This window comes from Aquila chrysaetos, chromosome 6, assembly GCF_900496995.4.
Source record: "Aquila chrysaetos chrysaetos chromosome 6, bAquChr1.4, whole genome shotgun sequence".
Classification (NCBI taxonomy): domain Eukaryota; kingdom Metazoa; phylum Chordata; class Aves; order Accipitriformes; family Accipitridae; genus Aquila; species Aquila chrysaetos.
This window is the reverse complement of record NC_044009.1, coordinates 53521579-53543760: the sequence shown is the minus strand read 5'-3', so window position 1 is coordinate 53543760 and position 22182 is coordinate 53521579. Positions and strand designations below refer to the sequence as shown.

Genomic DNA, 22182 nt, shown 5'->3' with positions numbered 1-22182 from the left:
ACATCTGCAGCAGCTGTGGGGCACAGCAGCCAGTGCTGGCTATTGCCATTGCCTGCACTAATACCGCACTAAATGAGAATCCAAAGCACAGCCATAAATCAGGGGAAACTGGTGGTTTAAAGGTTCTTCCTGGGGTAATGTTTTGCGGTTCAGCCTGGCAGTAACTCAGGCAGGAGAGCCCCTAGTAAGGGCCCAAGTTGGTCAGAAACAGAGTTAACACATGGGGCTCACCTGTTATCATTTATTCCCTTTTTTTAAACTTTTTTTTTTTTTTTTTTCAACAAACCAAATGGGGCCTCCAACTGTGACCACTTCGATTCAGGGTACTTATTGATGGAAGCACAGCACAATGTGCCACATCCCCCCCTCTGCCACAGCTCGGGAGGCATTTATTCTCGTTCAGAAAAGCTGCGTCTGTTTCCCGATGTCAACACCTGGGACAACGGTGGCTCCCGTCCCCAGCCCGAGCGGTGGTCCTTCCCACCCGTGGCGCCTTCCTCCCTTTCCCTAACGCTCACAAAGCCTGCACGGCCCCAAAAACCTCCCAGTGCCCCGAGGTGCGATGCACACCCAGGCACCGTCAGTGGAGATGGCCCAAGGAGGGGGCAGCTCGGCGGGGAGGAGCGAGATGCCTATTGCCACGTCAGCCGAGCGTGCCGGAAAAAATGCTCTCGTTTCTGGAAGACTAGACTGACTGGTATGATCTGAACGCTTCTCAATATTGTGCAGCAGCAGGGCCACAGCTCACTGCCAGCAGCCCCGAAGGCACGCTCCAGTCTTTAAGCAAAAGATACCAATGTGGAAGTGAGCATTTACACAAACGGGGAATGAGAGTGCAAGTGACAAGCCTGGCAATGGGATGTGACTGTGACATATGACCATTTGGTGCCTACTGAGTGACAAGTGATTGAATGTCAGCAAACAGAATTTGATGAAATTCACGCTCCTGATAGGAGATGACTGCACAAACAACATCTGTGTCATTTTTCTGATGGTGACTGTAGGCTAGTTGCGCTGAAGGAGGAAGACAAAATCAGGAAGACAGTTGGAATAGGAGCCAACTGGGAAAATCCGTTGGGCCAGTCAATATTTTGGCAGACTCAGCCTGTCACACGCTGTCAGCATTGATCCGCCACGTGAGAGGTAACGTTATGCCGGGGCCTTCTGAAAAATCAAAGGAGAGGTACGAGGGGTTTGTGAACGCGGGACAGTGGCGGCTCGGCTGTGGTCAACAGCGGCGTGAGAAGCGAATGCGGTGCTCAGCCCTGCATATCCCCACCGGCTTGTGCTGGAGAAGCCCCTCGCCCCAGTGCAGGGCAGTGGGGCAGGAGGAGAAGCGCTACCTTCCCCAGCGACACCGCAGCTGTACGGGGAGCATCCTCCCACAGCGGGAACTTCCTAATGGAAATGGGGAAAGAAATCCTGCCTGGAATGCATTGATCCTGCATCTCTCTGTCCTGTCACAGCAGAATTTATTCTCCTATCAAATCTGTCCCTTCAAAAAAAGTGGTGATGGCTTTTGGAGATAAAAAGTTTCAGAGCAAGAAGAAAATTTACCCGTGACAGTAAGTTCTGGTGTGCGGAGCCTGGCCATCCCGTGCAGCCCGGGCTGCGCGGCGGCTGGTGCCGGGTGAGGTCTCGTCACGTTGCATTCACCTCTGCAACGGTCCCTGTGAAACGCATGAACACACACACGCGCGCATGGACACACGCTTGTGTTCTGCAGCCCTTTTTGAGGAAAAGCCCACACTGAGTTCAGCGGCTGTTTTCAACCATCCTGAGCGCCGGTGGGCAGAAGTTTCAGGTTGTGAGACATCCTGCTGGAGGTCTCTGCCCCCCCTCCGCCCACGGTGGGGGGACACCAGCATGGGGAGAGCTGCCCAGCCCATGCTGCCAGCGGGTAAAGCTTCCCTTGGGATGGCCCTGGCAGGAGCAGGGCGAGCCACCCTGCTCGGGGCTGCGCCGAGCATCACCAGGCTCTGGCACGGGCACCAGCGCGACCCAATGCCCCGGCCGGCTGGGGGCCGAGGAAAGCGGCAGTGGTCCTGGGTGAGCCCCGAAAAAGCCACGGGGGCTCGGGGACACAGCTGGGGCCCCGGCAGCCCCGTGGCGGGCACAGCCCGGCCGCCCGGGGACACGATGCTGCCCGGCCGGCCTCTGGTGTGTGCTGCCAGCAAGAAGCAGGATAAGCCCCCGGTTCTCCTCCCCGGCAGCTCCTCTCACCTCCAAGCAAAGCAAAGGCACACGTGTCCTCGCTGTACTCAGGGCGCGGGCAAGGCGTGCTCGTTGCTTCTTCCGCAGCCCCCGGTTTACCTCGTCTGCTGGGCGGCTTATCGACTCATATTTGCCTCCCATTATTAAAAGAAGGCTTTTTCAATAAGCGATCGATTCCTAACAGAACCCTGATACTCATCTGTCAGAGGCAATGGGTCCCACAGGGCAGGATCCTGTGGCCAGACCCAGCATGGGCATGTCAGATGGATTTTTTTTTTTTTTTAATGCATTGGTCAATAAACTACCATTTTCTGTTGAAGAATAAGCAGCCCAATTTGCTGTTTACAAAGCCCTGGAAATATTTCTGTAGCTTATGCCGTTGTCCGAGGGGAACTGATGAAGGTTTGCTTACAGTAGGATGGGGGACTTCAGAAAATATTTCCATTTACTGATACAGAAAATTATTTGAGTTTTTGCCAAAGTCTCCCAGAGTGAGGGAAAAACACGCCTATCTGTTTCAGACATCATTAAACCAGATGTGCTGCTCTTGGTATTCTGATCTCTCAATATGCTGGTTTAAATTACGGATTTCAATTATGATTTGGAAATGAACTTCCAGTTTTCTGATTGCTGTCACAAGTCGCACAGATGTCCTTGCTGAATTCACAAGATGAAAACACAGTGTTTCTGGTTCAACTGTGTTCCCTTCAGTCTGCATAGTAATTGCCAAACTGCCACTTTTGATAAGGATTTGCAGAGTCACAGGCATTTACCCTCAGGGCTTTGTGAGAGGGATCCACTTCCAAGCACGCCGGCTGCTGGAGGTGCTCTGAGACGATGTGGTCCGTCTGCAGGGGAGAGAGAGAGAGGGCTTTAGGTAGGCTTAGCCTTTAGGACTCATGCAGCAGCAGCTCTATTTTTCCTCCGAGAAACCTTGATTCTTTATAGTGTGCCCTTTTTTCACATTTCCCTAATATGCAAGATCTCTTTGCTGACTTATGGGGACTTTTGGGTGCACCTGTTGCTCAGCCAGGATCATACCATACCTTCTGTGCTTCACGGCTTTTTGTTCACTGGAAATGGAAAGATTAGTTCTCTGGCTGTCCGAGTGGTAATTACCATGCAAAGGAAATCACTCCAGATGGTATCTGCTATATGGGGGAACATACAGCAGGAGACTGATTTTCGTATTTTGGAGTTTCTTGGCTGATGAACTCAAAGCACATTTACTGTGCTGAAAAGGATGTTAGGTAATTCAGCACTGAAGTTCAAATGCTGGGGCAGTAAATTGGATTATGAAAGAATTAAGAGTCTGAGTGATCTCCATCCTTTTGGTTTTCACATCTGCTTGGCTTTATCTGCTTAACCCAGGTGGCCAGCAAGGTGATGCTGCAAGAGCTGCCAAAGGTAAGGCACATTTCCGTGTCACCGCTTAGCATTGCAGCATTTCTTATCATCAGTTGGTTAATACCGAGATGTAATAATGCTGAAATGATATGTAGAGTGTTGTCCGGGCAAAAGTTGGATCTTTGTGCGTAGAGTAAACGCACTTCACATCACTAATACGACACAATGACTGTTACATCAGAAGCTAAAGCATCGTAATTCCTTCAGTCAGCATTCACCAGCCATTGAGCTGCTCTTCCAATTTCCTACTGCTGGCACCAGTAAAGGCTGGGACAACCATACTGACCGAGGCCGCCTGTCTCCAGGGAGCGTGTCGGTGCCCGTGCCTTTGGGCAGCCAGACCCGTCCCCTGCCACGGCCGGGAACATTTGCCCATACCCAGCCCCCTGTTCTGGCGGGGACCACCAAATACATCTAACTCACAGCTTGAGGCGAGCTCAGGCTGGAACAGGAGACAAAAACTGCCCGTGCACTGATAATGCTGTCTGGACTCTAAGTGGATGGCAATTTTCATGTATTTGTCGCAAAACACCCTGGCCTTTGTGAGCCTTGGTGCTGCAGTGTTCTGGCTTTGAAAGTTTTATTTTTTCAGACTAAAGAGGAATGGGAGCTTGTCGATATTATGACCATATAATTTTGCTACCTTTTTTCTTTCTTAAATTAAGAGTATTTCTTTCTTAAATATAAAGTATCCCATTTCGTAGCATTTTGGACAACTACTTACACCAGGCTGGCAGAGATACAGTCGCGACTCTCTTGGTTTTTGCAGTGCAGGTAATAAATATAATTATTTTCCTTTTCATAAATGCTTTCTTTTAAAAGCCACTGTGAGCTGAATGCCAATCGGTATCAAGTAATCTCCATGTAAGCGCTATCGACGGTTTCCACGTCAAACCTCGGCGTGACCAGCGTCTCCCCAGCCCCGTGGCACGCGGTGTCGGAGCATCGGGCTGCACGTCGCTCGGACCGATGCAACCCAACGGCAGGGCGCGCGCCTCTACCCCCCAGGAGCAAAGACCGCGGCGCCGGGGGACCAACGCTTAACTGCAGGTGAAAAGACGGCTTTGGCAAAGCCGGGACCAGAGGACCGGGGTACGCCTTGCGCCGGCCCGTCAGTCTGCGACGCCGGCACGCTAACCCAGACCGGGGACCACGGGCCGCGACGGGGGCTGCTCTCGCCGGCGCTTCGCTTACCAGCTCCGGCTGGAAGGCGGCCAGCGACCTGTGCAGCCACGCCAGGCTGTGGCTCCTGTCCTCGCAGCGGCGCAGGCCCAGCGTTCCCGCAGCGCCCGCCGGCGCGACGCAGAGCTCTCCGTGCTGGATCAGCCTCAGCCAGGTGTAGTTGAACTTTTGGTTCTGTGGGGAGAGATTGGGGAGAGCTGGCCAGCAGCCGGCGGAGGCTCCCCCCAGCAGAGGCTCTCCTCGCCTCCCTCCTGCCCTCACCCGGGACCAGGGGATGAGGAAAGCTGCGATCCACGGGAAGACCTTTCCTATGGATTTGCAGAGCTAAAAAGCCCAGGACGGCCCCAGCGCAGGCTCTGGGAGCGACTCCCGCCGCAGCAGCCCAGACCCCAAACCCGACCGCCACGCGCTCCTCTGCCCTTCCACCTCCCCTGCCCGCACCCCGGCACTGGGGGGCAAATGGATAAACCCCCGTACGCGACAGGGTCCCGATCCGCGCGCTGGCCTGTGCCAGTGGCGAGCAATTAGCAGGGGACTGCCTGGGAAACGCTGCCTGTAAAGGAAGGGAAAGGTTGTCTACAGCAGCTGCTCCCCATCTAGTGACAGAGTGCAACTGTATGTTTTGCAGCAGCATGGAAAACCCAGGCTTGTATTCAAATGTTTCTGCTCATTTTCACATGCAGGCTCGTGGCTTTATCGAACTCTCCTATTCCAGCTCGGTTTGCCGGTTCTGGGATTGTTGCTTGGCTACAGGCTTTGCAAACAGAGGCAATTCCTGCCCCTCGCTGCTCCCAGGCATCGTTTGGCCATGTCCCCTGGTGGGAAGGACTGCATTAGCTCTGGGGGAGCTGGGTCAGCATGGGGAGGTACAGGAGCTCTATGCCGTGTACAAAACCAGTATTACATACTCACTATGCAGGGTATCCTTACCTTGTTGTTAACGTCACATGCCTCAAATGCTAGAGTGGTGTTTTCCACAGTGACGCATCTTGCCATGGCTACGTTAACAAGCTAGAAAAGAGCACCAAAATGCAAACTGAGACATAATTCCCAAGGAAGAGGAGAGGCTGTTACACTGCAGTTAAGCTACTGGATTCACAGGACACTGATTAATACTGTCCACTTAACTGAGCGAAGCAGGGATGATGTGTCATAATCCTTGGAAGGGTATGTAAAAGCACATCTGGTCCACTACACATGTTTTTCAACTGAGAGAAGCCTGAAAGGAACCCTTTCCAGAAACGTTCAAGGTTGGATGAGACACGTTCTTTTTCGGGTTTTTTTTGGACATAGCTCATGTTCCTGTTCTGCAAATCCCCAGAACAACAGTTCCCGACAATAACAACTGCAGAATCCCTTCCTGTTGCTACACCATGAAGGAGGCGAGCAGCCACCGCGCACAGCTGATGTAAGCGCCTGGTGGTCCCATCCCAGCTCTGGACAGTCCCATCCCAGCTGGGGCACGGGGCCCTGGGCTCCGGCTGCCCCCCACGGACCCCACAGCCAGCCCTGGGGAATGACTCCATCACAGTATGTGATGTGCTCGGTGCCTCACCCCGAGGTAACTCCTGTTTTCCATCCCGGTTGGTTGTCTTGGCACCTGCCACCAATGCGGAAACGCAGCTGTGGTCCCCTGAAGTGGGGAACCCCGGCACGAACTTCACCATGAAGCTGTTTTTAACTAAGCTGCCGCTACCTCGTCCTGGTGGGGAGAAAGAGAGGACGAGCGAGCACTGCACCCTGGGCAGTGCGGACCAGATCTTTCTCCAGGTGTGTGTATTCAGCCCCAAGCCACCCGCCTCCTTGCCGCTTGCTGCGAGGCAGCGTCAGGCTCTGCTCTTCCACTCTGCTTCTCTCTGCTCTTTCTCCCCGCAGCCATCCCCCACGGGTGAGCCCGCACCCTACTAACCGCAAGCGTGCTCTGCAAGAGCCGTTTGCTTAACGCTGTTCGCGTGGCGTGTTCAGAGGCTGCTCAGGAGTACGGGAGATTACAGGGGAAAGCTGGAAACACTGGACTGAGCGCTGCCAGCCCCCTCCGGTTCCTGGGCTGAAGCCCGCTGTGCTGCAGGGACTCACAGCCGCGGAGGGCTTGGTCGGCCGCAGTCTGCAGGCACCGGTACCGGCTCCTCTGACAACCCCGGCGGTGCGTCAGTCGGGGCTGCTCGCTTCTCCGATTCCTTGCAAATGCTGTTCCTTCTCCTTCTTTCAGAACTTCTGAAGAACTTATGAATTAATCCCAGTGAATAACAAAGCTATTCACAAAACAGTTCTCAAGTAACTTTGGATAGTGTTCAGCACAGCTGGAATTTGCAGAGCTCGCTGAAAAACAGATTTTCTGCCCTATTAAATTTTGAGAATGAAGATAAAAGAGCGATTCAGGTGGCCCGAATCAGGACAAAGCAAGGCAACATCTTGAAAATTTTCACAAACACCTCTGAAAAGCTGACGTTTCGGTTCAGTTGAAACAGAGGTCTCTCTATAAGGTCTAACTGCTTTGCACTGAATTTGACATTAAGTTTTATTGCTCTGATTGAAACAGAAGAGCTGAAAAAGTGAATATTCCTCAAGCAATTTCCATTTTTTGATGTTCTCAAGACTATTACTGCTAATTCTTTTTTAAAAATATCACTTAAGCCGATGTTTCACTGAAGCCTTCAGTCTAACCCAAATGGTGCTTTCTAGAAGGCAATGCAGGGACACAGGCTTTCAGCCATACAACAGTTTTGGAGCGGCTGCCCCAGCAGACAGCCCTCGGTTCCTGTGCCTGCAGCCGCCTGGAGCAGCGACCGGTCGCTGCTGTCACACTGAGATCGATGGGTGCATCCGAACGGATCCACTGCTCGTAATCCACTGAAGTGTCCGAACCCAGCAGTTTCCTATAGCTTTTCCACGAGTGCCGAGAGGTCAGCCAGAAGAAGCACGGCGTGCCTCCCTGTGCTCTCTGCAGAGCTACCCTCCCACACCTTCACGGCTCGATCATAAAAGCAACGCCCCAGCTGTGGCTGGCAGAGAGCCTGCCTTGATCCCTAGGGATCCCTGTGACGGGGAACCTTCACGTTACGCCCTTGGCCCGCAGACAAGCCTGAAACACGGCCAAATGGTTGCTGTGCTTTTTCCTGGCTCCCAGAAGGGCCAGTGCAGTAAGTGGAGGCCGTGCGCCTTGGCAGGGATGGAGAGGACAGGCAGTTCTTGTTCTTGCTCCCCGGCTGTGCCAGCCCTGTGGTCACCGGCTCCCGGCCACCTCCTCTCGGCAAGTGTTGCTCCTGCTGCGGCACTGGCAGATGGGGATGGGTGGGGAAGGCAGCAAACCCTTTAGTTTTCATTCCTGGCATGGCTGCAGTTTTTCTGACAAACCAGATATTTTACTTTTGTTATTGCAATTATAACTAGATTGCGATCGATGTTGTATCTTTTCTAGGCGGAATATTTGAGGTTTCTGAATGTTCAAAGCAGCAGCCGATACTCCGCTGAGACTCAAGGCTGGGCCAAATTCGGAACCCACGTTCTGTTCTCGTTTAATTCACCTTTTAATGTTGGCGAGGCGACACCGAACACCCGTGGAGTAGCTGCACAAGTAGGACGCGGTGCCCGGCGCGGAGATGGAGGGGCGGTGGAGGAGAAACGGAGCCCGACCCGGTTACCGCTCCTCAGCCACCCAGCAAGGGGCTTGTGGAGGCAGGACGGAGGACTCGGTCCAAAACGGACGGTGAGGTGTTTTCTGCCCACCGACCCCCCTTCCCCAGGGGCAGGCTTCACCTGCGCTGGAGAAACGCCAGGACTTTTTTTCCCCCGGCTGGCAGGCAGCGCAGAGGAAAAGCGGATTTCTGCTGCGCTCTGCTGGCGGCAGCGCACCGCTACAAACCCTGCCTGCGCCCGGGGCCTCCTGCCCGTCCCTGCCTGCACCGCCAAGCCGCCCCGAAAAGGAATTCCCCTCTCCTGCCGTGGCCAAAAAGCCGTGCCGGTGGGGACGATGCTGGAGGCACATCCCCTGACCCTGACCGCGACCGTGACACCGGCGGCTCACCTGGTGTTTAAACACCGAACTGGCTCTTTTACGGGAAACTGGCTCTTGGAACTGCGACCTGTTTCTTTATAAAACCACTGGGGAATCCAGACTGCCGTGACGTACTAAATATTCAAAAATATTACCAAATGCCAGGGAAGCAACTCAGAGGCAGCGTACCGGGATGCTAACAAGTGTCTAGCCAGCCACTGAAAACACGTTTAAATGAAGGATAGCAAGTCATTTGGCTACGTACCAGCCCGCTGGCTTTAACCAGGGGAGCTTCCAGGTCCGGGTAGACGTTCTCCAGGTACCACCGGAAACTTTTGCACTGAAGCTTCTTTCGCAGTTGGATTTGCTGAGTCAGGTCGCCGACATCCAGGTTTTTCAAGACTAAGTGGTAAGCATGGCCATAGAATAACTCCTTGTACTCGTCCAGCCAGACCTCCGCAACACGGGCCAAGTTCCTCTCCACCGTTCTCACCCGATCTTTCGGGAAGGAATAAGGATTGTCGTTCCTGAAAATGTGCCCAACTCTGGAGCATGGAACAATCTCAATCTCTCCCCCACACATCCAGACCTGAGAAACAGAGGTTGCTTTGATAGAAACACGGGCAAATGTTGGGTGCTAGCTTTGTGCAAGCCAGAAGAGAAGCAGAGATGTAAGTAAACTGCCAGGAGGGATGGGGTCTCCAGCATGGGGCCGCCCCAGTGAGCCCCCGGCTGAGCCCCATCACCCACGCCAGGCTGGCAGGGATGCAGGCATGTGGGACAGGCTGTCGAGAGCAACATACCTTGAATGAAATCTCCATATTTTCACCTCCCCAAACATCCAGTCCTGGGTCATATGTTCCCAGCTCGAAAAAATACTTCTTATCGATGGAAAACAGGCCACCTGCCATGACTGGGCACCTGGGAACAGAGAAGTCACACGGCACGTCAGCTCGTCGGGAAGCGCCCATCCCTTTCCCCTTGCTTCGACGAGGGAATCGTTGAGAAGCTGCAGGCTACTAAATGCCCAGGGACGGTGCCTGAGCCTGCATTTACAGAGACAGCAAGGACCACCTGATCTGTCACTTTGCTGCAGGCTGACAGACGCAGCGTTAAAATAGACGGTATTTGGGTGGTTTTACCCAGCCTGAAAGCCGTAATGGGGCACGGAAGGGAAAACATGCAACAGTACGTCTCCCCGGCCCTGGCGGCACCGGCAAAATGCTGGTGGTACCGTGAGGGGTGAGAAAGGCTTGCTGAGCTTTGCCCACGTCTGGTGATCTGACTGCCCACAGCAACCACTGCCTCTGTTGTCCTTACAAGTGAAGGAGCAACATTTGGCCTGGAAGGAGCCTTTGTTCCTACATTATTAACAGTTTGGTTCACAGGGCTCTCACCTTTGCTTTTTTTACCTTATTATATCAGTCTCCTTGATTTTATTTTTCTCGATGACCTCTTGTGGAATCTGCCTCCATCCAAAATTCATTGGCCAAGTAAAAATCCCACGCTGAAAGTTGTCCACGGTCATGTAACTAAACGGGGAAAAGATCGGGATGACTAATTCTGAGTCACATTCCTGATTGAAATGTCACCCTTAATGAGTGAAGATGAGTATCTGTACATAATTAAAACAGGATTTTAACAAATTTCATCAGGAATCCTCTTCATGTACGAAAAGTCATGAAAAAGGGAAAAGGTGTGTGTGATAAACGAAGGGGCCACGTCCACTGCTCATGCTAACAGCAACGTTACGTATCCCTTGTGAAACGCTGCTGAAGGCCAGTTAGGAGGTCTGGACCTGTGTCTTCCAGTAATTAATATGTTGGCGGCCCCACTAAGAGGTTTTGCTCAAGCCACCGCCATGGATTTCGGGTTTCCCAGGGGCGCGAGCCGCCTTACCTCATGTCCTTGTCGCTGATGACCTCGATGACGGGGCAGGCGACCTTGGCCCGGCTCAGGCGGACCCTCTCCAGCAGCGGCTCCAGCCACCCCACGTTGCACTCCACGTGCGAGTCCAGGAACGTCAGGACGGCGCCTGCGGCAGAAGCCGGGGCAGCATCGGCCCTCGGGCACCCTGTCCCCCTCCTAGACCGGCCGGCCTCCCCACGGGCTCGGGGTGCTGCTGGTGGGGCCACGACCCTCCACGGCTGCCAAAAGCTTCCCGGCCGTAGCCCAGAGCACGTTTTCACCGCTCGGCCATTGTAGCCTGCGGAGCCAAGCGGGGCGGCTCCCGGCAGAAATGGCTGTTTCGGTGCCACCACGGCTGGAGATGCCGACTGCCGCTTGCTAGGGACGTGCTGAGGTGCCGGACAAGCCACGGCTCATCCCCTCATCAGACCCTCGTGCTTCACATACCGAAAAGATGCCCTTAGTTTCTTGGGAGGGGACTAAAGCTCAGTGCTCGAGATGGCTTATTGGCACCTTGTGGGGGGGCCCAGACAGGGCTGTAAAATGGCTTTCGTCCTACCTTTGGCAATCTCCGCTCCTGCCAGTCTGGCCCGTATTAGACCGTGCCTCTCTTTGAGATGGAGGATCTTCACTTTTGGGAACTGCGACATGTATTTGTCCAGCTTCTCCTTGAGGTACTCTGCAGGGAAGGAGAAGGAGAGGGTGAGGAGGTTGACTTACCCATTTCGCACCCACTTCCAGGGTGAAAAGCAGCGGGCAGATTTTCCTTGGAAGCACCTCCAGGACACACCAGGGTCCCCAGGTTTGGGGCGCAAACATCTGGGCACAGCTGCAGGGCTGCTGGTGCACGCCGTCGTGGTCTGAGGCTGCTCTCCGGCGAAACTCCCAGCCACGTCAGTGCCAGCGGCTTTAGGCTGAAGTTGACGAGTTTAAAAATCTGTTGGAGACGTGTCTCCCGGTACTCTGTGACGGGTGTGGAGTTTGGTCCCGGGGGCTCGCCACGGGCTGCCCGGCTGCCCTGGATCTGCCCCTCCAAAGGATGGGGCTGCGGGTGGTGGTGTCGTCTCCTGCTCCCTGCACGGCGGGCGGCCGCTCTGCATCGGCGCAAACCCAGCGGACGCAGCAAAGGCGGACCCGTACCCGGTGCTGGGCGATCGCAGTGACTCGCTGCATGCAGGAGATGTGGGAAGTGGAGAGCAGCAAGTGCAAGGCTTTGGGTTACAGGCCATGAGCAAAATCCCAGTGGCCTGACTTGGGTAGCTCATGACCCAAACCAGGTATCGAACGGTTGTTCAAAGACTCCAAAATGAGGGGTTTTTTTTTCTTCATTGCACTAAAATTTCAATTAAAATCTGGTTGTAAATTTTTTCCCTTTGCCTAAAAAAATACTTCTTTTGTGCTCTACAAATTTCTCAATATTAAGCAGCACATTTAAAGACTCAGCCCAGGTTTAAACTGCAGGAGGGCTTGCTGTGGCACATCTCTACTTTTCAGGTTGCTTTTGTCATGGTTTCCCGCAGCTGTGGAGGCAGCTGGTGGTAAACTCTCTGGAAAAAGAGGGTGTGAGAAAGGTGGTCCGGGGGCCTTGAGTGCCGGGCTCTGCTGTTTGCAGGCGGTTTCCCTCCGGCAGAAGAGCCCGGGAGCCCCTGCCGCGGTGCTGCAGCTCCGAGTGCTTCGTTTGGAGCCAGCCACCCACTTACATCTGTTCGGTCTGTGGGGAGGACCCCTGACCTCCCTCACCAATGGGCTTCGCTGGTGCTCTTTGGTTTTCTTCAGGAGAATGTAACTGTTTGCATTTCAAAAGCCAGTTAAAAGCTCTGAAAGGCTCCGAAGGTGAAACATTTGCGGACACGTTTGCTGTAGGTTATTGCTGCTGCTACGTGGACTACAGCAATGCCAAGCACAGCAGTCCATAATTCACTCACACTCGTGAGGTTTCGGTTGCAAACCCAGCGTTTCAGATGTTCACTGGCTAACGAGCGGATACAAAGGGAGAAAGTAAAGAGGAAACTTGAAAAGATGCTTTTGAAGGCAATGGTATGAACATGTTTTAATGATTATTTAAAAAATGAGCAAACTGAGTCTTCTCCCTCTTTTTTGCACCTATTGTCTTGTTACATTGTAGGCTCTTTGTATGCGTGGCATGAGCTCTGAATTTCGTCTGAGACAGCACTTTCCCTGAAGAACCAGCAGTTGGAAAATTACATCATTCTTAAATTTTTAAGGGCTGAAGTCAGCAGAGAGCCAAAGCATTACAAAGGAGAGGTTCAATATCATCTGAAATGCCTGAGTACGCATGCAAAGCCACCATGCACGCACAGATGCCTGGCTCACCACTGCTTTTACCGCAACTACCCCGTTCTCTGAGCAACCTGGGAAGTGCGTGCTGTTCCTCCCCTGCCGCCAGCACTGAAAACATGGGGGCACTCGCCTGGAAACTGCACAGAGAAGGCTGACAGCGTCTTTATGAACACACAAGCCCTTGAGCCAGGATGCCCCGAAGATGTGCAGGTTGGGTAGGACCGAGCTCCCTGGTGCTCCTGGACCGCAGTGCCTCCGCCAGCCTCCGGCACGCGTGCAAAGCAGCGCACGAGTGTAAACTTAGCGATGTACAGCTGAAAATGTAGCAGCTGTTTGAGTGAGTGAACTGGGATGGGAGAGACGTGAATGATAAAGTCTGGCAGGGCGTTAGGCAAGAGCTGCAGCTCGATCCACCACAGCCACCCCCCAGTGCCCATCTGGCCTCTGATCCCCCTCGTCTGGAAAGATAACAGCGCAGGCTGGGGACGCGCTTCAATACATCGAAAGGAGAAAATGTGATTTCTCTCTACTATTCAGAATTGAATTACAGAGAACAAATTGTATTTTGGCCTCAAGTTATATTAGTTTCATAAAGGTAGAAGAAGCTTCGCCTACCTTTAGTGCTGAAGTCGTCCACCAAAATGACTTCTTCAATCAGGTGCGGAGGAGATCTGCTGAGGACGCTGTGAACGGAGCGCAGGAGCGTGGACCACACTTCATCCACGAAGCACATGATGATGGTGGTGGTCGGGAGGTCGTCGTGAACCTGCTGCTCGGAGCACCTGCAACGGCAACACGGGCTCACAGGCAACGGCCGGTCGCACTCCTGAGAATCTCCAGGCTTAATGTTTTCTGGGAAAACGCGTAGGGAGGGGGGAAATGCCAAATGTGAAACACGGAGGCAAAGCCCCGCAATGGGATTGTGTTGGAAGAGGGGACAGAGGGGTGAGCGGGGTAAACTCCCCACACAGCCCCGGGGCCCCTCTCGTGGGCAGCCCCGTGGAATAGGACGTGCTCACTCCTTTCTAACAAGGACCTCTTTTTTTTAACTCCTTACCCCGAGCGATAACATCTCCTCTCTGTGAGCAAACAGTGCAAGGGCCCCGGACAGCGAGGCCGATCCCAGCTCTGCACCACTGGTCTTGGGGACTCCTGTGGGGAAAGGATCCTGTGGTGCTCCGAGCATCCACAGGGTTTGGGATCCTGGGCTGCGTGAGACAGCCTCGTCAAAAGAAAAGAATTGGTATTACGTTCAAAATGCCAGCAAACAGCCATTTATTTCCATGAAGGGTTACTCAGCACAGCAACTTGTCAAACACGCAGACAGCGAGGAAGAGTCGTCCAGTCCAACTTCTGCACCTCCCTCAGGGGATCGTGGAGGATGGGAAAATATTCAAGCATCCAAATTTCATGTACGATGGTACTGGCGGGTCTGCTCCCTGAGCACCCCGTATCTCACACTCCGAGCACCCACGCCTCCCCAGGGATGCCCCGGCCCAGCCGATCGTGCCCCGAGCCCACGTGCGGGGGCTCCGAGTGGCACCTGCTTCCCTCGCAAACAGCCAGCGATACGCATTGGCGGATCTGAGGAGTGATAAAATTTCTCCCGTGTCTATGGCTTTGTCATTTTATTCTGTGACAGCCAAAAATGCAACGGCTGGGTCAGGCCTGGGTCTTCAGTGTTTGAACAAAAGGTCGATGAGCAGCTTTTCTCATCTTCCATTTGCAATTCAAGCACCGCTTTGCTGCGTGCCTTGGGGAGCAGGGCTCCCTCAGCTCTCCTATCTCCGAGTGGATCTCCAGGCCTGCAGAACGCCTGGCGTAGCGCTCCTCTCCCCCAGACCGCCTGGTTCATCCCAGAATACCCACGAATCGCTGGGACTTGCTTTCTCTCTCTCGTCAATAAGCTGAAGTCTGATAGCAGGTTTTTGTCTCGTCCTCCCAGAGCAGACCTCCCGCAGGCAGGACAGGCACCAGCCTACCTGCGGATGCAGAAAATTAATTTCTCAGTGATGAATCAAAAACACTGTTCGCTCTGCTGTCAAGAACAGACAGAAAACAGGGACAGGTATATGAGAGTGTACAGAAAATTGACTTCTCTTTCTTCTGTCTCAATGAACTATCTCAGGTTTGACTGGTGCTGGCTCAGATGCTGATGCCAGGGCACCGCACAGCTCAGACCATGTGATGTTTTGAAGAAAATTCAGAGGTATTTCAGGGCTTCGCAGCTAATCAGAAGTGCTCTGGGTAAGCAAAAATAACCCCAGAGTTACTCTCTGTTGCAATCCTTGGGACGTGTCTTAGCTTCTGGGTCACCTCGGGCAGCGGTCAGGGCTGGCTCAGCCAGGAGGGCATGTGCTGTTTGATATGGTTTGGCTGGAAACCATAAGGGTATTGGCCTGTGGCGATGGGACCTCTCTGCAGCACGGGAAGGCTGGTTTGGGCACGCCGGCAGGACTCCTGAGGTCGATGGAGAGAAGGCAGGGGCTGAACTGCCAGGGAGGTGGCTTGCAAGAAGGAGACAGGACAACAAGGGACAGCTAAACTAGAAGAGAGGTGAATTGTAGTTTCTCCTACAGTGAACCCAAGGAGGCAGCTCGTGGTGGGAGGAGGGACAGAGGCCATGGGTAAAGCGGGAGACAGCTGCCGAGCACAACAGCTTTCATTGCGTGGAAAGAGGGATTTGAGGGCAGCTGAGAAAAACGCAGCCGAGACCCAAGCTGCGAAGGCTGCGTGCAGCCAGGCAGTACCTGCTAAGAGGACTTTTCTCTTTAGCCCTCTCATTAGCTGCAAACGGGCTCTTGGCCAAAGCCTGCGCGTATCCTGGGGCAGCTGGAAAGCGTCCACGCGAGGGCGATCGGAAACCTCAAACTGAGGAACGCCTTTTTCTCCCTTCTTGCCTAAAAAAGTAGGATTTCTAGGCAGAGAGCAATGGGTTTGTTATTGTTGACCCCTGGCTAAAGATATTTCACTATGTCCTGCGTGAGTTTGGGCTCCATTTCTTTGCTAACTATATACATATATGTACATACATATATATGTTTTGAAATATGCATATGTAATACTTAATATATATAACTAATGTTAAGTAGAAGTCAGACCCTTTCAAAATTCCACCCTTAAACAGGCTTTTAAACAAAAATAGCTCACAGACTTTTTGTTCTGTTGACACCACCCTGAAAGTCAGCAAAACATAGGCTCTTAAGTTACTAAAGTTGCTTTGGGAAAATGTCACCCTAGATCTGCTGCCATGGAGTTTGGAAGCAGCCTGGCACTGAAGACCTGAGCCGCAGGGGTCCCTCCCCACGCCTGCCAGCACGGATGGATGCTAACTTACCCAGACTGTACTGTGCCATGCAGCATGCGACATTTTTTTTGCCAGGCTAGGAAATCTGGGTCCCTATCTAAACCCAGATAACTCGATTGTCCCAGAGAAGCTAGGATGGTAGCCTGGGGAGAGGTCAGAGGCACGCAGGGACCTTCGCTGCCGGCGCTGCGGCGTTGGGCTGAAACGGGGTCCGGGGCTCCTGAACCGGGCTCCGCAGGGAACGCTCCCGGCAACCCTCCTGGCCACCCCCGGCCTTCACCTGCATGGCTTGTGCACCTCGCTCCTCCTTGGTGGCATTCTTCCTGCACGCATTTCTGCGGATGCGTGGTGCGCAGCAAGCACCAGCATGGTAAGCGAAGGTCAGAAAGCAGCAAGCATTGCACATGGATAGGCAGACTGAAGGCTGTGACAGGACAAGTTTCCCGTTGGCCAAATTTCAGCGGTCTAGCCCAGCACCCCTGCAAGGATCACAAGAGGAACTGCAGCCTAAACTGGGAGAGATCGGAAGATTCCAGCAAAAAAGTAATGCGCTGTCCCTTACTAACGTGAGCTGGCCCTTACGACCTGATTTCTGCCATGCCAACAGGCTGAGGGCAGAGCCCGCACAGGCTTCTGCCGGTGCTGGGGCACCCAGGGGAGCTCCCCGTGGCCCCGTGCCCTGTCGTGGCAGCACACCTTCCCTGGCAGCACCGTCAGGGACGCACCCCTATTTGGCCAAGGCGTTCACCGTGACACCCAGACCACAATGACATCTTCTTCTGGACAGGCGTGTGATTCACCGGAGGCAGGCAGGCTGTGCTTACGGACGCTCCTGGGAGGTGGTTTCTGCTCCGCAGCTCCAGGGCTTTGCTGTCAAAGACCAAACACAGCGCTGGCTTTGGGCACCATGGTTCTTTTTCTGCGCACAGGTGGCTTCTGTAGCTGGCATCCTCTGCCCAGAAGAAAGCAGTCCTAGTTGTCTCCCTCCTTCCCTGCCCCATTCCTTCCCATGCAGGGTCTCACCTCAGCTCACAGGTGAGCACCGACAGCGCCGTGGGAATGTCTGTGCGTTGTCCTGTGGGATGGGGGACAAATCACGGCACAACTCCCAGCCCACCGTACCCGTGGTCTGTGAGCGTGGGAAGAGGGAGATGGGAGGGTCTCTGGATGAGGCAGGTCTCTCGCCTGCCAAGGGGCTGAGAGACGTCTGCAGCAGGAAAAGCCGAGTATAAGAGACGAACCTGCCATTCACCTGAACTGGCACCTTCCCTGGACCCTCCCTGCAGCTGCCGAGGCACAGCAGCTCAGGAGAGGAAGCCCCTCGAGCCCCTTACCCCTTCCGTCAGCAAGGCGCTGCCCACACCTTACCCTTTTCCTTTCTATGGGGACTGCGGGGAGCGAGTGTCTTTTTTGAAGGGCAATACTGAGGTTTGCAGAACCAGCTACACGTTGCGTGGGGACAGCTGTAACCGAATGACAGTTTTCCAAATCAAAACCCTGCATCCCTCCCTGCGTGTGCCCACAGATCCCAGTCCCCCGAGCCAACTCTGCAGAGTGGGTATCGACCGCAGTGCTCTGCAGCACAAGGGCAGTGGTGCCACTGGTCCGCATAAAGGATCGCTCCTGGGAGCATGCCCCGGACCGCTTTGACGGCAGGCCAGTGTGTGCCCGTTTAATCACGTCAGCGCTCAGCAGAGGCTTTTGTAGCCCCAGCGGGCCCTTCGGGCAGGGGAGGTCGTTGCAGTTCCTCTGCCTCGAGGGAAGGGCAGCGGCAGCTTGCAGGTGTGAGAGCACCTGTGGGCAGGGGGGTCTTCTGCTGCCAAGCCAAATCGACAGGGTGCAGGAGTGCTCCAGGAACCAAACACATGAGTATCAAAACCAAACAGCACTCGGCGCTGCACCTGATAAACCACATTAAAGTGTTTTAAGGCACGAAGAGGCCTGAGCCCCATTGCCTGCCTCATGTCCCCCAGCCACGTTGGACAGAAGGGCCTAGCGGCTTAAGACGATCTGCAAACTTTACCCAGTTTTACGTTTAATAACAAGCCGCTCGTACCCAGAAAGGCAAAAGCTGTCTCACGGCTAGCATGCACGAAGCGAAGGCCTCGGTGCACCCAGCAGCCCTCCCCGGGAGCCACCGAGCAGGTTGCCCGGGGCGCGGCGCAGGTATTTGTGCAGGGGAAGCAGATCTTACCCGGCAGGCCTGGTGTCCGCTATGGCTCGGTCTACGGGGATCAAATCGCTGAGGTAGACATTAAAGTTTCCTTCCTTCCATCTGCTTTTTGCTTCTTCTTGTTTATCGTCAGGGACTGCAACAGGGTGCCCAAACTGGCCGGGAGCTCGAGGGTCTCTCGGGGCAAGCGTTGCATCCACCGACAAGACCCTGTGCGTTCCGGGGATGCTGCCGCCCGCCTGCTCCTGCCCGCCCTTGCCAGCGGGCACCCCGGGAGCTGCTCCTTGCGTGGCACCCAGCGTCCGGCTCCGGCCATCCCGCACCGCAGCCCCGGCGATGGCGTTGGCAGCGCGGCCGCCGTTCTCGTCAGCGAGCTGCCGCTCTTCGCGCTTCTCCGGGCTCTTCGGGAACTTCCCGGCGGAGTCGGATCCAAGGCGCGGGGCTGCTGGGCCGAGGGGTTTGATCCCCTCTTTGCTAACACGGACGAAGCGATGTTCGGAGGCAGTTGCTCTCCTTCCCGCTCCTGGTTCCTCCCGCCCGGGCACGGCTCCCGGCCCCGCTGCCCGGCCGGCTTTCCCCGGCCCGCCGGCAGGTCGCTGCCGGCTCCCGTCGCCGGGGCGTCGGGGTCCCTCCACCCCCGCCCCCCCGCCCCCGGCCCGCTGTGCGGGCTCGGTGCGCCCGGGAGCCGGCGGGGCTGGGGAAGGGGGCTCGTCGGGAGCCCGCGGGGCGCCTGCCCGGGTCGGCGGTGCCCGCTGCAGCCCGGCGCCGGTTCCAGAGGGGTCCGTCCCAAACTCCGCCGCCGCCTGCGGCAGGGCTTTGCCGGCTGCGGGCGCGGCGGCAGCCCCCGCGCCGCCTCTCGAGTTGACGGCCGGCCTCGGCGGGGTCAGCCGAGCCCCCGGGGGAGCCGCGGGCTGCTCCTCGGCGTGCCTTCCCCGCTGCCCCCGGCCCCCGGCGGCGGCGGAGGAGGGCGGGGGGCTCGGCGGCCGGGGGGGGTCCCGGCGGGCCGCCGGCGTCCCTCCGCCTCCGCCCCCGCTCCGCCCGCGGCGGAGCCCGGCGGGGTCGGGCCGGGGGCTGCCCGGCGGCAGCCCTGCCCGCTCCCGCCCGCGCCCCGCCGCCTCCTTCAGCAGCCGCCCGCCGGCGTCGCCGAGGGAGAGGCGGAGCGCGGCCATGTCGAGGAGCAGCCAGACGACGGAGGCGGCGAAGACGAACGCCAACGCTCGCCCGCTGCCGCGGAAGAACCGCCGCAGCCCGCTCATCCCCGGGGGAGGCCGCCCCGGGCGGGCGGAGAGAGCAGCCCCCGCCGCCGCACGCCGTGCCCGGAGGGAGCGGAGAGGCGGGCCGGGGCCGGGGCCGGGGCTCCTTTCGCCCCACCCAGCGCCCGGAGCCCGCGCTGTAACCCAACACCGGAGGAAACCGGCACGGCACGGCCCGGCACGGCACGGCCCGGCACGGCACGGCGAGCTGCGGCCGGCTCTCACCTCCGCCGCCCGGGCCTTACCCCTTCGCGCAGCGCCGCGCTCCCCGCCCGCGGCCAGGCGGCCTCGGCTGCCCCGGCCCTCCGCTGCCGCCCCGGCCGTGTCGTGGGCCCGGCCCGGCGCCGGGCTAGCCGGGACGGCTCCAAAGGGATTCCTCCCGCGGGATGAACGGGGCGCAGGGTGTCTCGGCTGCGGGCGGGTGGCGGGGCAGCCGGGCCAGCCCCGGGGAGGGGGGAGCGCGGGTGCAAATGGGGCTCTGCCGAGGAGGGTCGTTGCGCTTGAGCGTTTTACGTGGCATTTGCGGCAGAAGTCCGTGGGTGAAGCCTCTCTGCTGAGTGCGTGGATGTTTTCCGCCTCCCCTCTTCAACGGCGGGGCACACGGCTCAACCTCGCCGGCCAAGAGAGCGGGAGGCGAAGCACCGCAGGCTGAGCCGAAGCCGGCTTACCGAAAGAGCCGGGAACCACCCTCCTCCTGCTCCTGCCCCGCACCGCAGGCTGAGACGTGGCCGGCGAGGGCTGGGGCTGCCTGCGGGGACCAGGCAAGGGCCCTGCTTCAGGTGGGCTTTGCGGGGAGTCCTAGAAAGACCCCCAGGGCAGCCCCGCTGCGCCTGGCCGGGTGTGCACGGCTATGGTTCTGGGTTAATGCATGGGTGCGGTGACCCCCGGTGTCCCCCGGTGTCGGGGTGGCAGGCTGTGTGCGTGGGCAAAACCCGGTGTGAGTCGTCAGCGGAAGCTTTTCCTGCAGACATGGTCACGTAGGGCGGCCCGCGCGGGGTTTGGACATCTGGGAGATGTTCTGCGCTGGGTGGAGGTGAGCTCTGCGCGGGGTTTGGACATCTGGGAGATGTTCTGCGCTGGGTGGAGGTGAGCTCTGCGCGGGGTTTGGACATCTGGGAGATGTTCTGCGCTGGGTGGAGGTGGGCTCTGCGCGGGGTTTGGACATCTGGGAGATGTTCTGTGCTGGGTGGAGGTGAGCTCTGCGCGGGGTTTGGACATCTGGGAGATGTTCTGCGCTGGGTGGAGGTGAGCTCTGCGCGGGGTTTGGACATCTGGGAGATGTTCTGTGCTGGGTGGAGGTGAGCTCTGCGTGGGGTTTGGACATCTGGGAGATGTTCTGCGCTGGGTGGAGGTGAGCTCTGCGCAGGGTTTGGACATCTGGGAGATGTTCTGCGCTGGGTGGAGGTGAGCTCTGCGCGGGGTTTGGACATCTGGGAGATGTTCTGCGCTGGGTGGAGGTGCGTCAGTCGCCGTGAGCTCCGCGCGCTGGGACAGTCGCACAAGACCCCTGTGACTGAGCAGAACCACAGCGTGGGGAGTCTCTGCCGTCCCACCGCTGCCAGGAGCCTTGCAGCGGAGACCCCGTCACCAGCAGGCACCGGCCCACTGCCCTGTCCGGGAGAATCAATTCCCCGTGCCAGGGTCCCCGTCAAGCAGCGTCCCTCCGTTAGTGAACGCTGTGCAGCCTGCGAGTGGGGACAATGGTGCGCAGTCGGTGTGGTGTCCGTTGCACCTGTAGACATGGTCAGGTTAAAGAGCTGTAAGATCAGTTGTAATGTGTGGGCATCAGTTGTGAAAACTCAGGATACAGGCACCGAAGTGAAAGAGGAAAAAGCCTGAGCTGGTCAGTATTTTATAGCTCTCCTAAACTCTGGTATTAATAAGTGTAAAAGCAATGCACGGTATCCCAACTGACAAAACAGGAGATTTTTTTAAATAAAGGGCTCCAACCCACTACAGTGCATACAAATAGTGAAAGGAAAAGAAATGAATGGAAAAAAATTACATTCATACTTCAAAAAAATAGTAATTTCAAAGTCCAGCCTGGGGTTATATCGTGAGATTGAAAACAAAACAAATGGCAATTCAGTTGTTTTTCCAAGGCTTTTCTTTGTAAAGCAAACTCCCCTCAGACGTGGCAGGCAGTTCTGATTTCAGCAGGATTTGCGTGTGTGGATGGTGCATGTTTAAGGCCTTTCAGTAAGAGGGAGTGAAGGCTGAGTTTGCAAAAGGACTGCTAGAAGGGGAAAAAAATGAGTAGCTGTTTGAGAGTAAGGAATCTTGGAGTCAAGATTAAACTTAAATAATACCTTTGGTTTAGAAATAAAAGTTTAAGATAAACCACAAACTGTGGGTTCATTCACTATGCTGGCACTGCTTTTTCATTCTTATTTTGGTTTCTTCCCTTGCCATTCCTGGCCGTCTCGCCCAGCAGCGGGAGCGC

General features: G+C 56.0%; 2 protein-coding genes across 2 annotated transcripts; one reads left to right on the top strand and one right to left on the bottom strand.

Annotated features, from left to right (window-relative positions):
* Window positions 1-352: 352 nt before the first annotated feature.
* GALNT5 (polypeptide N-acetylgalactosaminyltransferase 5) lies at window positions 353-20010 on the bottom strand. The gene is made up of 10 exons (XM_030016523.1): window positions 18508-20010; window positions 13622-13788; window positions 11265-11384; window positions 10697-10832; window positions 10210-10329; window positions 9601-9718; window positions 9063-9386; window positions 5734-5814; window positions 4816-4977; window positions 353-3062 (listed from the first exon to the last, which is right to left on the bottom strand). The coding sequence occupies exons 1-10, from the start codon at window positions 19740-19742 to the stop codon at window positions 2922-2924; spliced, it is 2604 nt and encodes an 867-aa protein (XP_029872383.1). The 5' UTR covers window positions 19743-20010; the 3' UTR covers window positions 353-2921.
* Window positions 16160-18209, top strand: LOC115342873. Its single transcript, XM_030018065.1, has 3 exons — window positions 16160-16856; window positions 17243-17348; window positions 17839-18209. Exons 1-3 carry the CDS (start codon window positions 16449-16451, stop codon window positions 17961-17963), a joined length of 639 nt encoding a protein of 212 aa, XP_029873925.1. The 5' UTR covers window positions 16160-16448; the 3' UTR covers window positions 17964-18209.
* Window positions 20011-22182: the final 2172 nt, after the last annotated feature.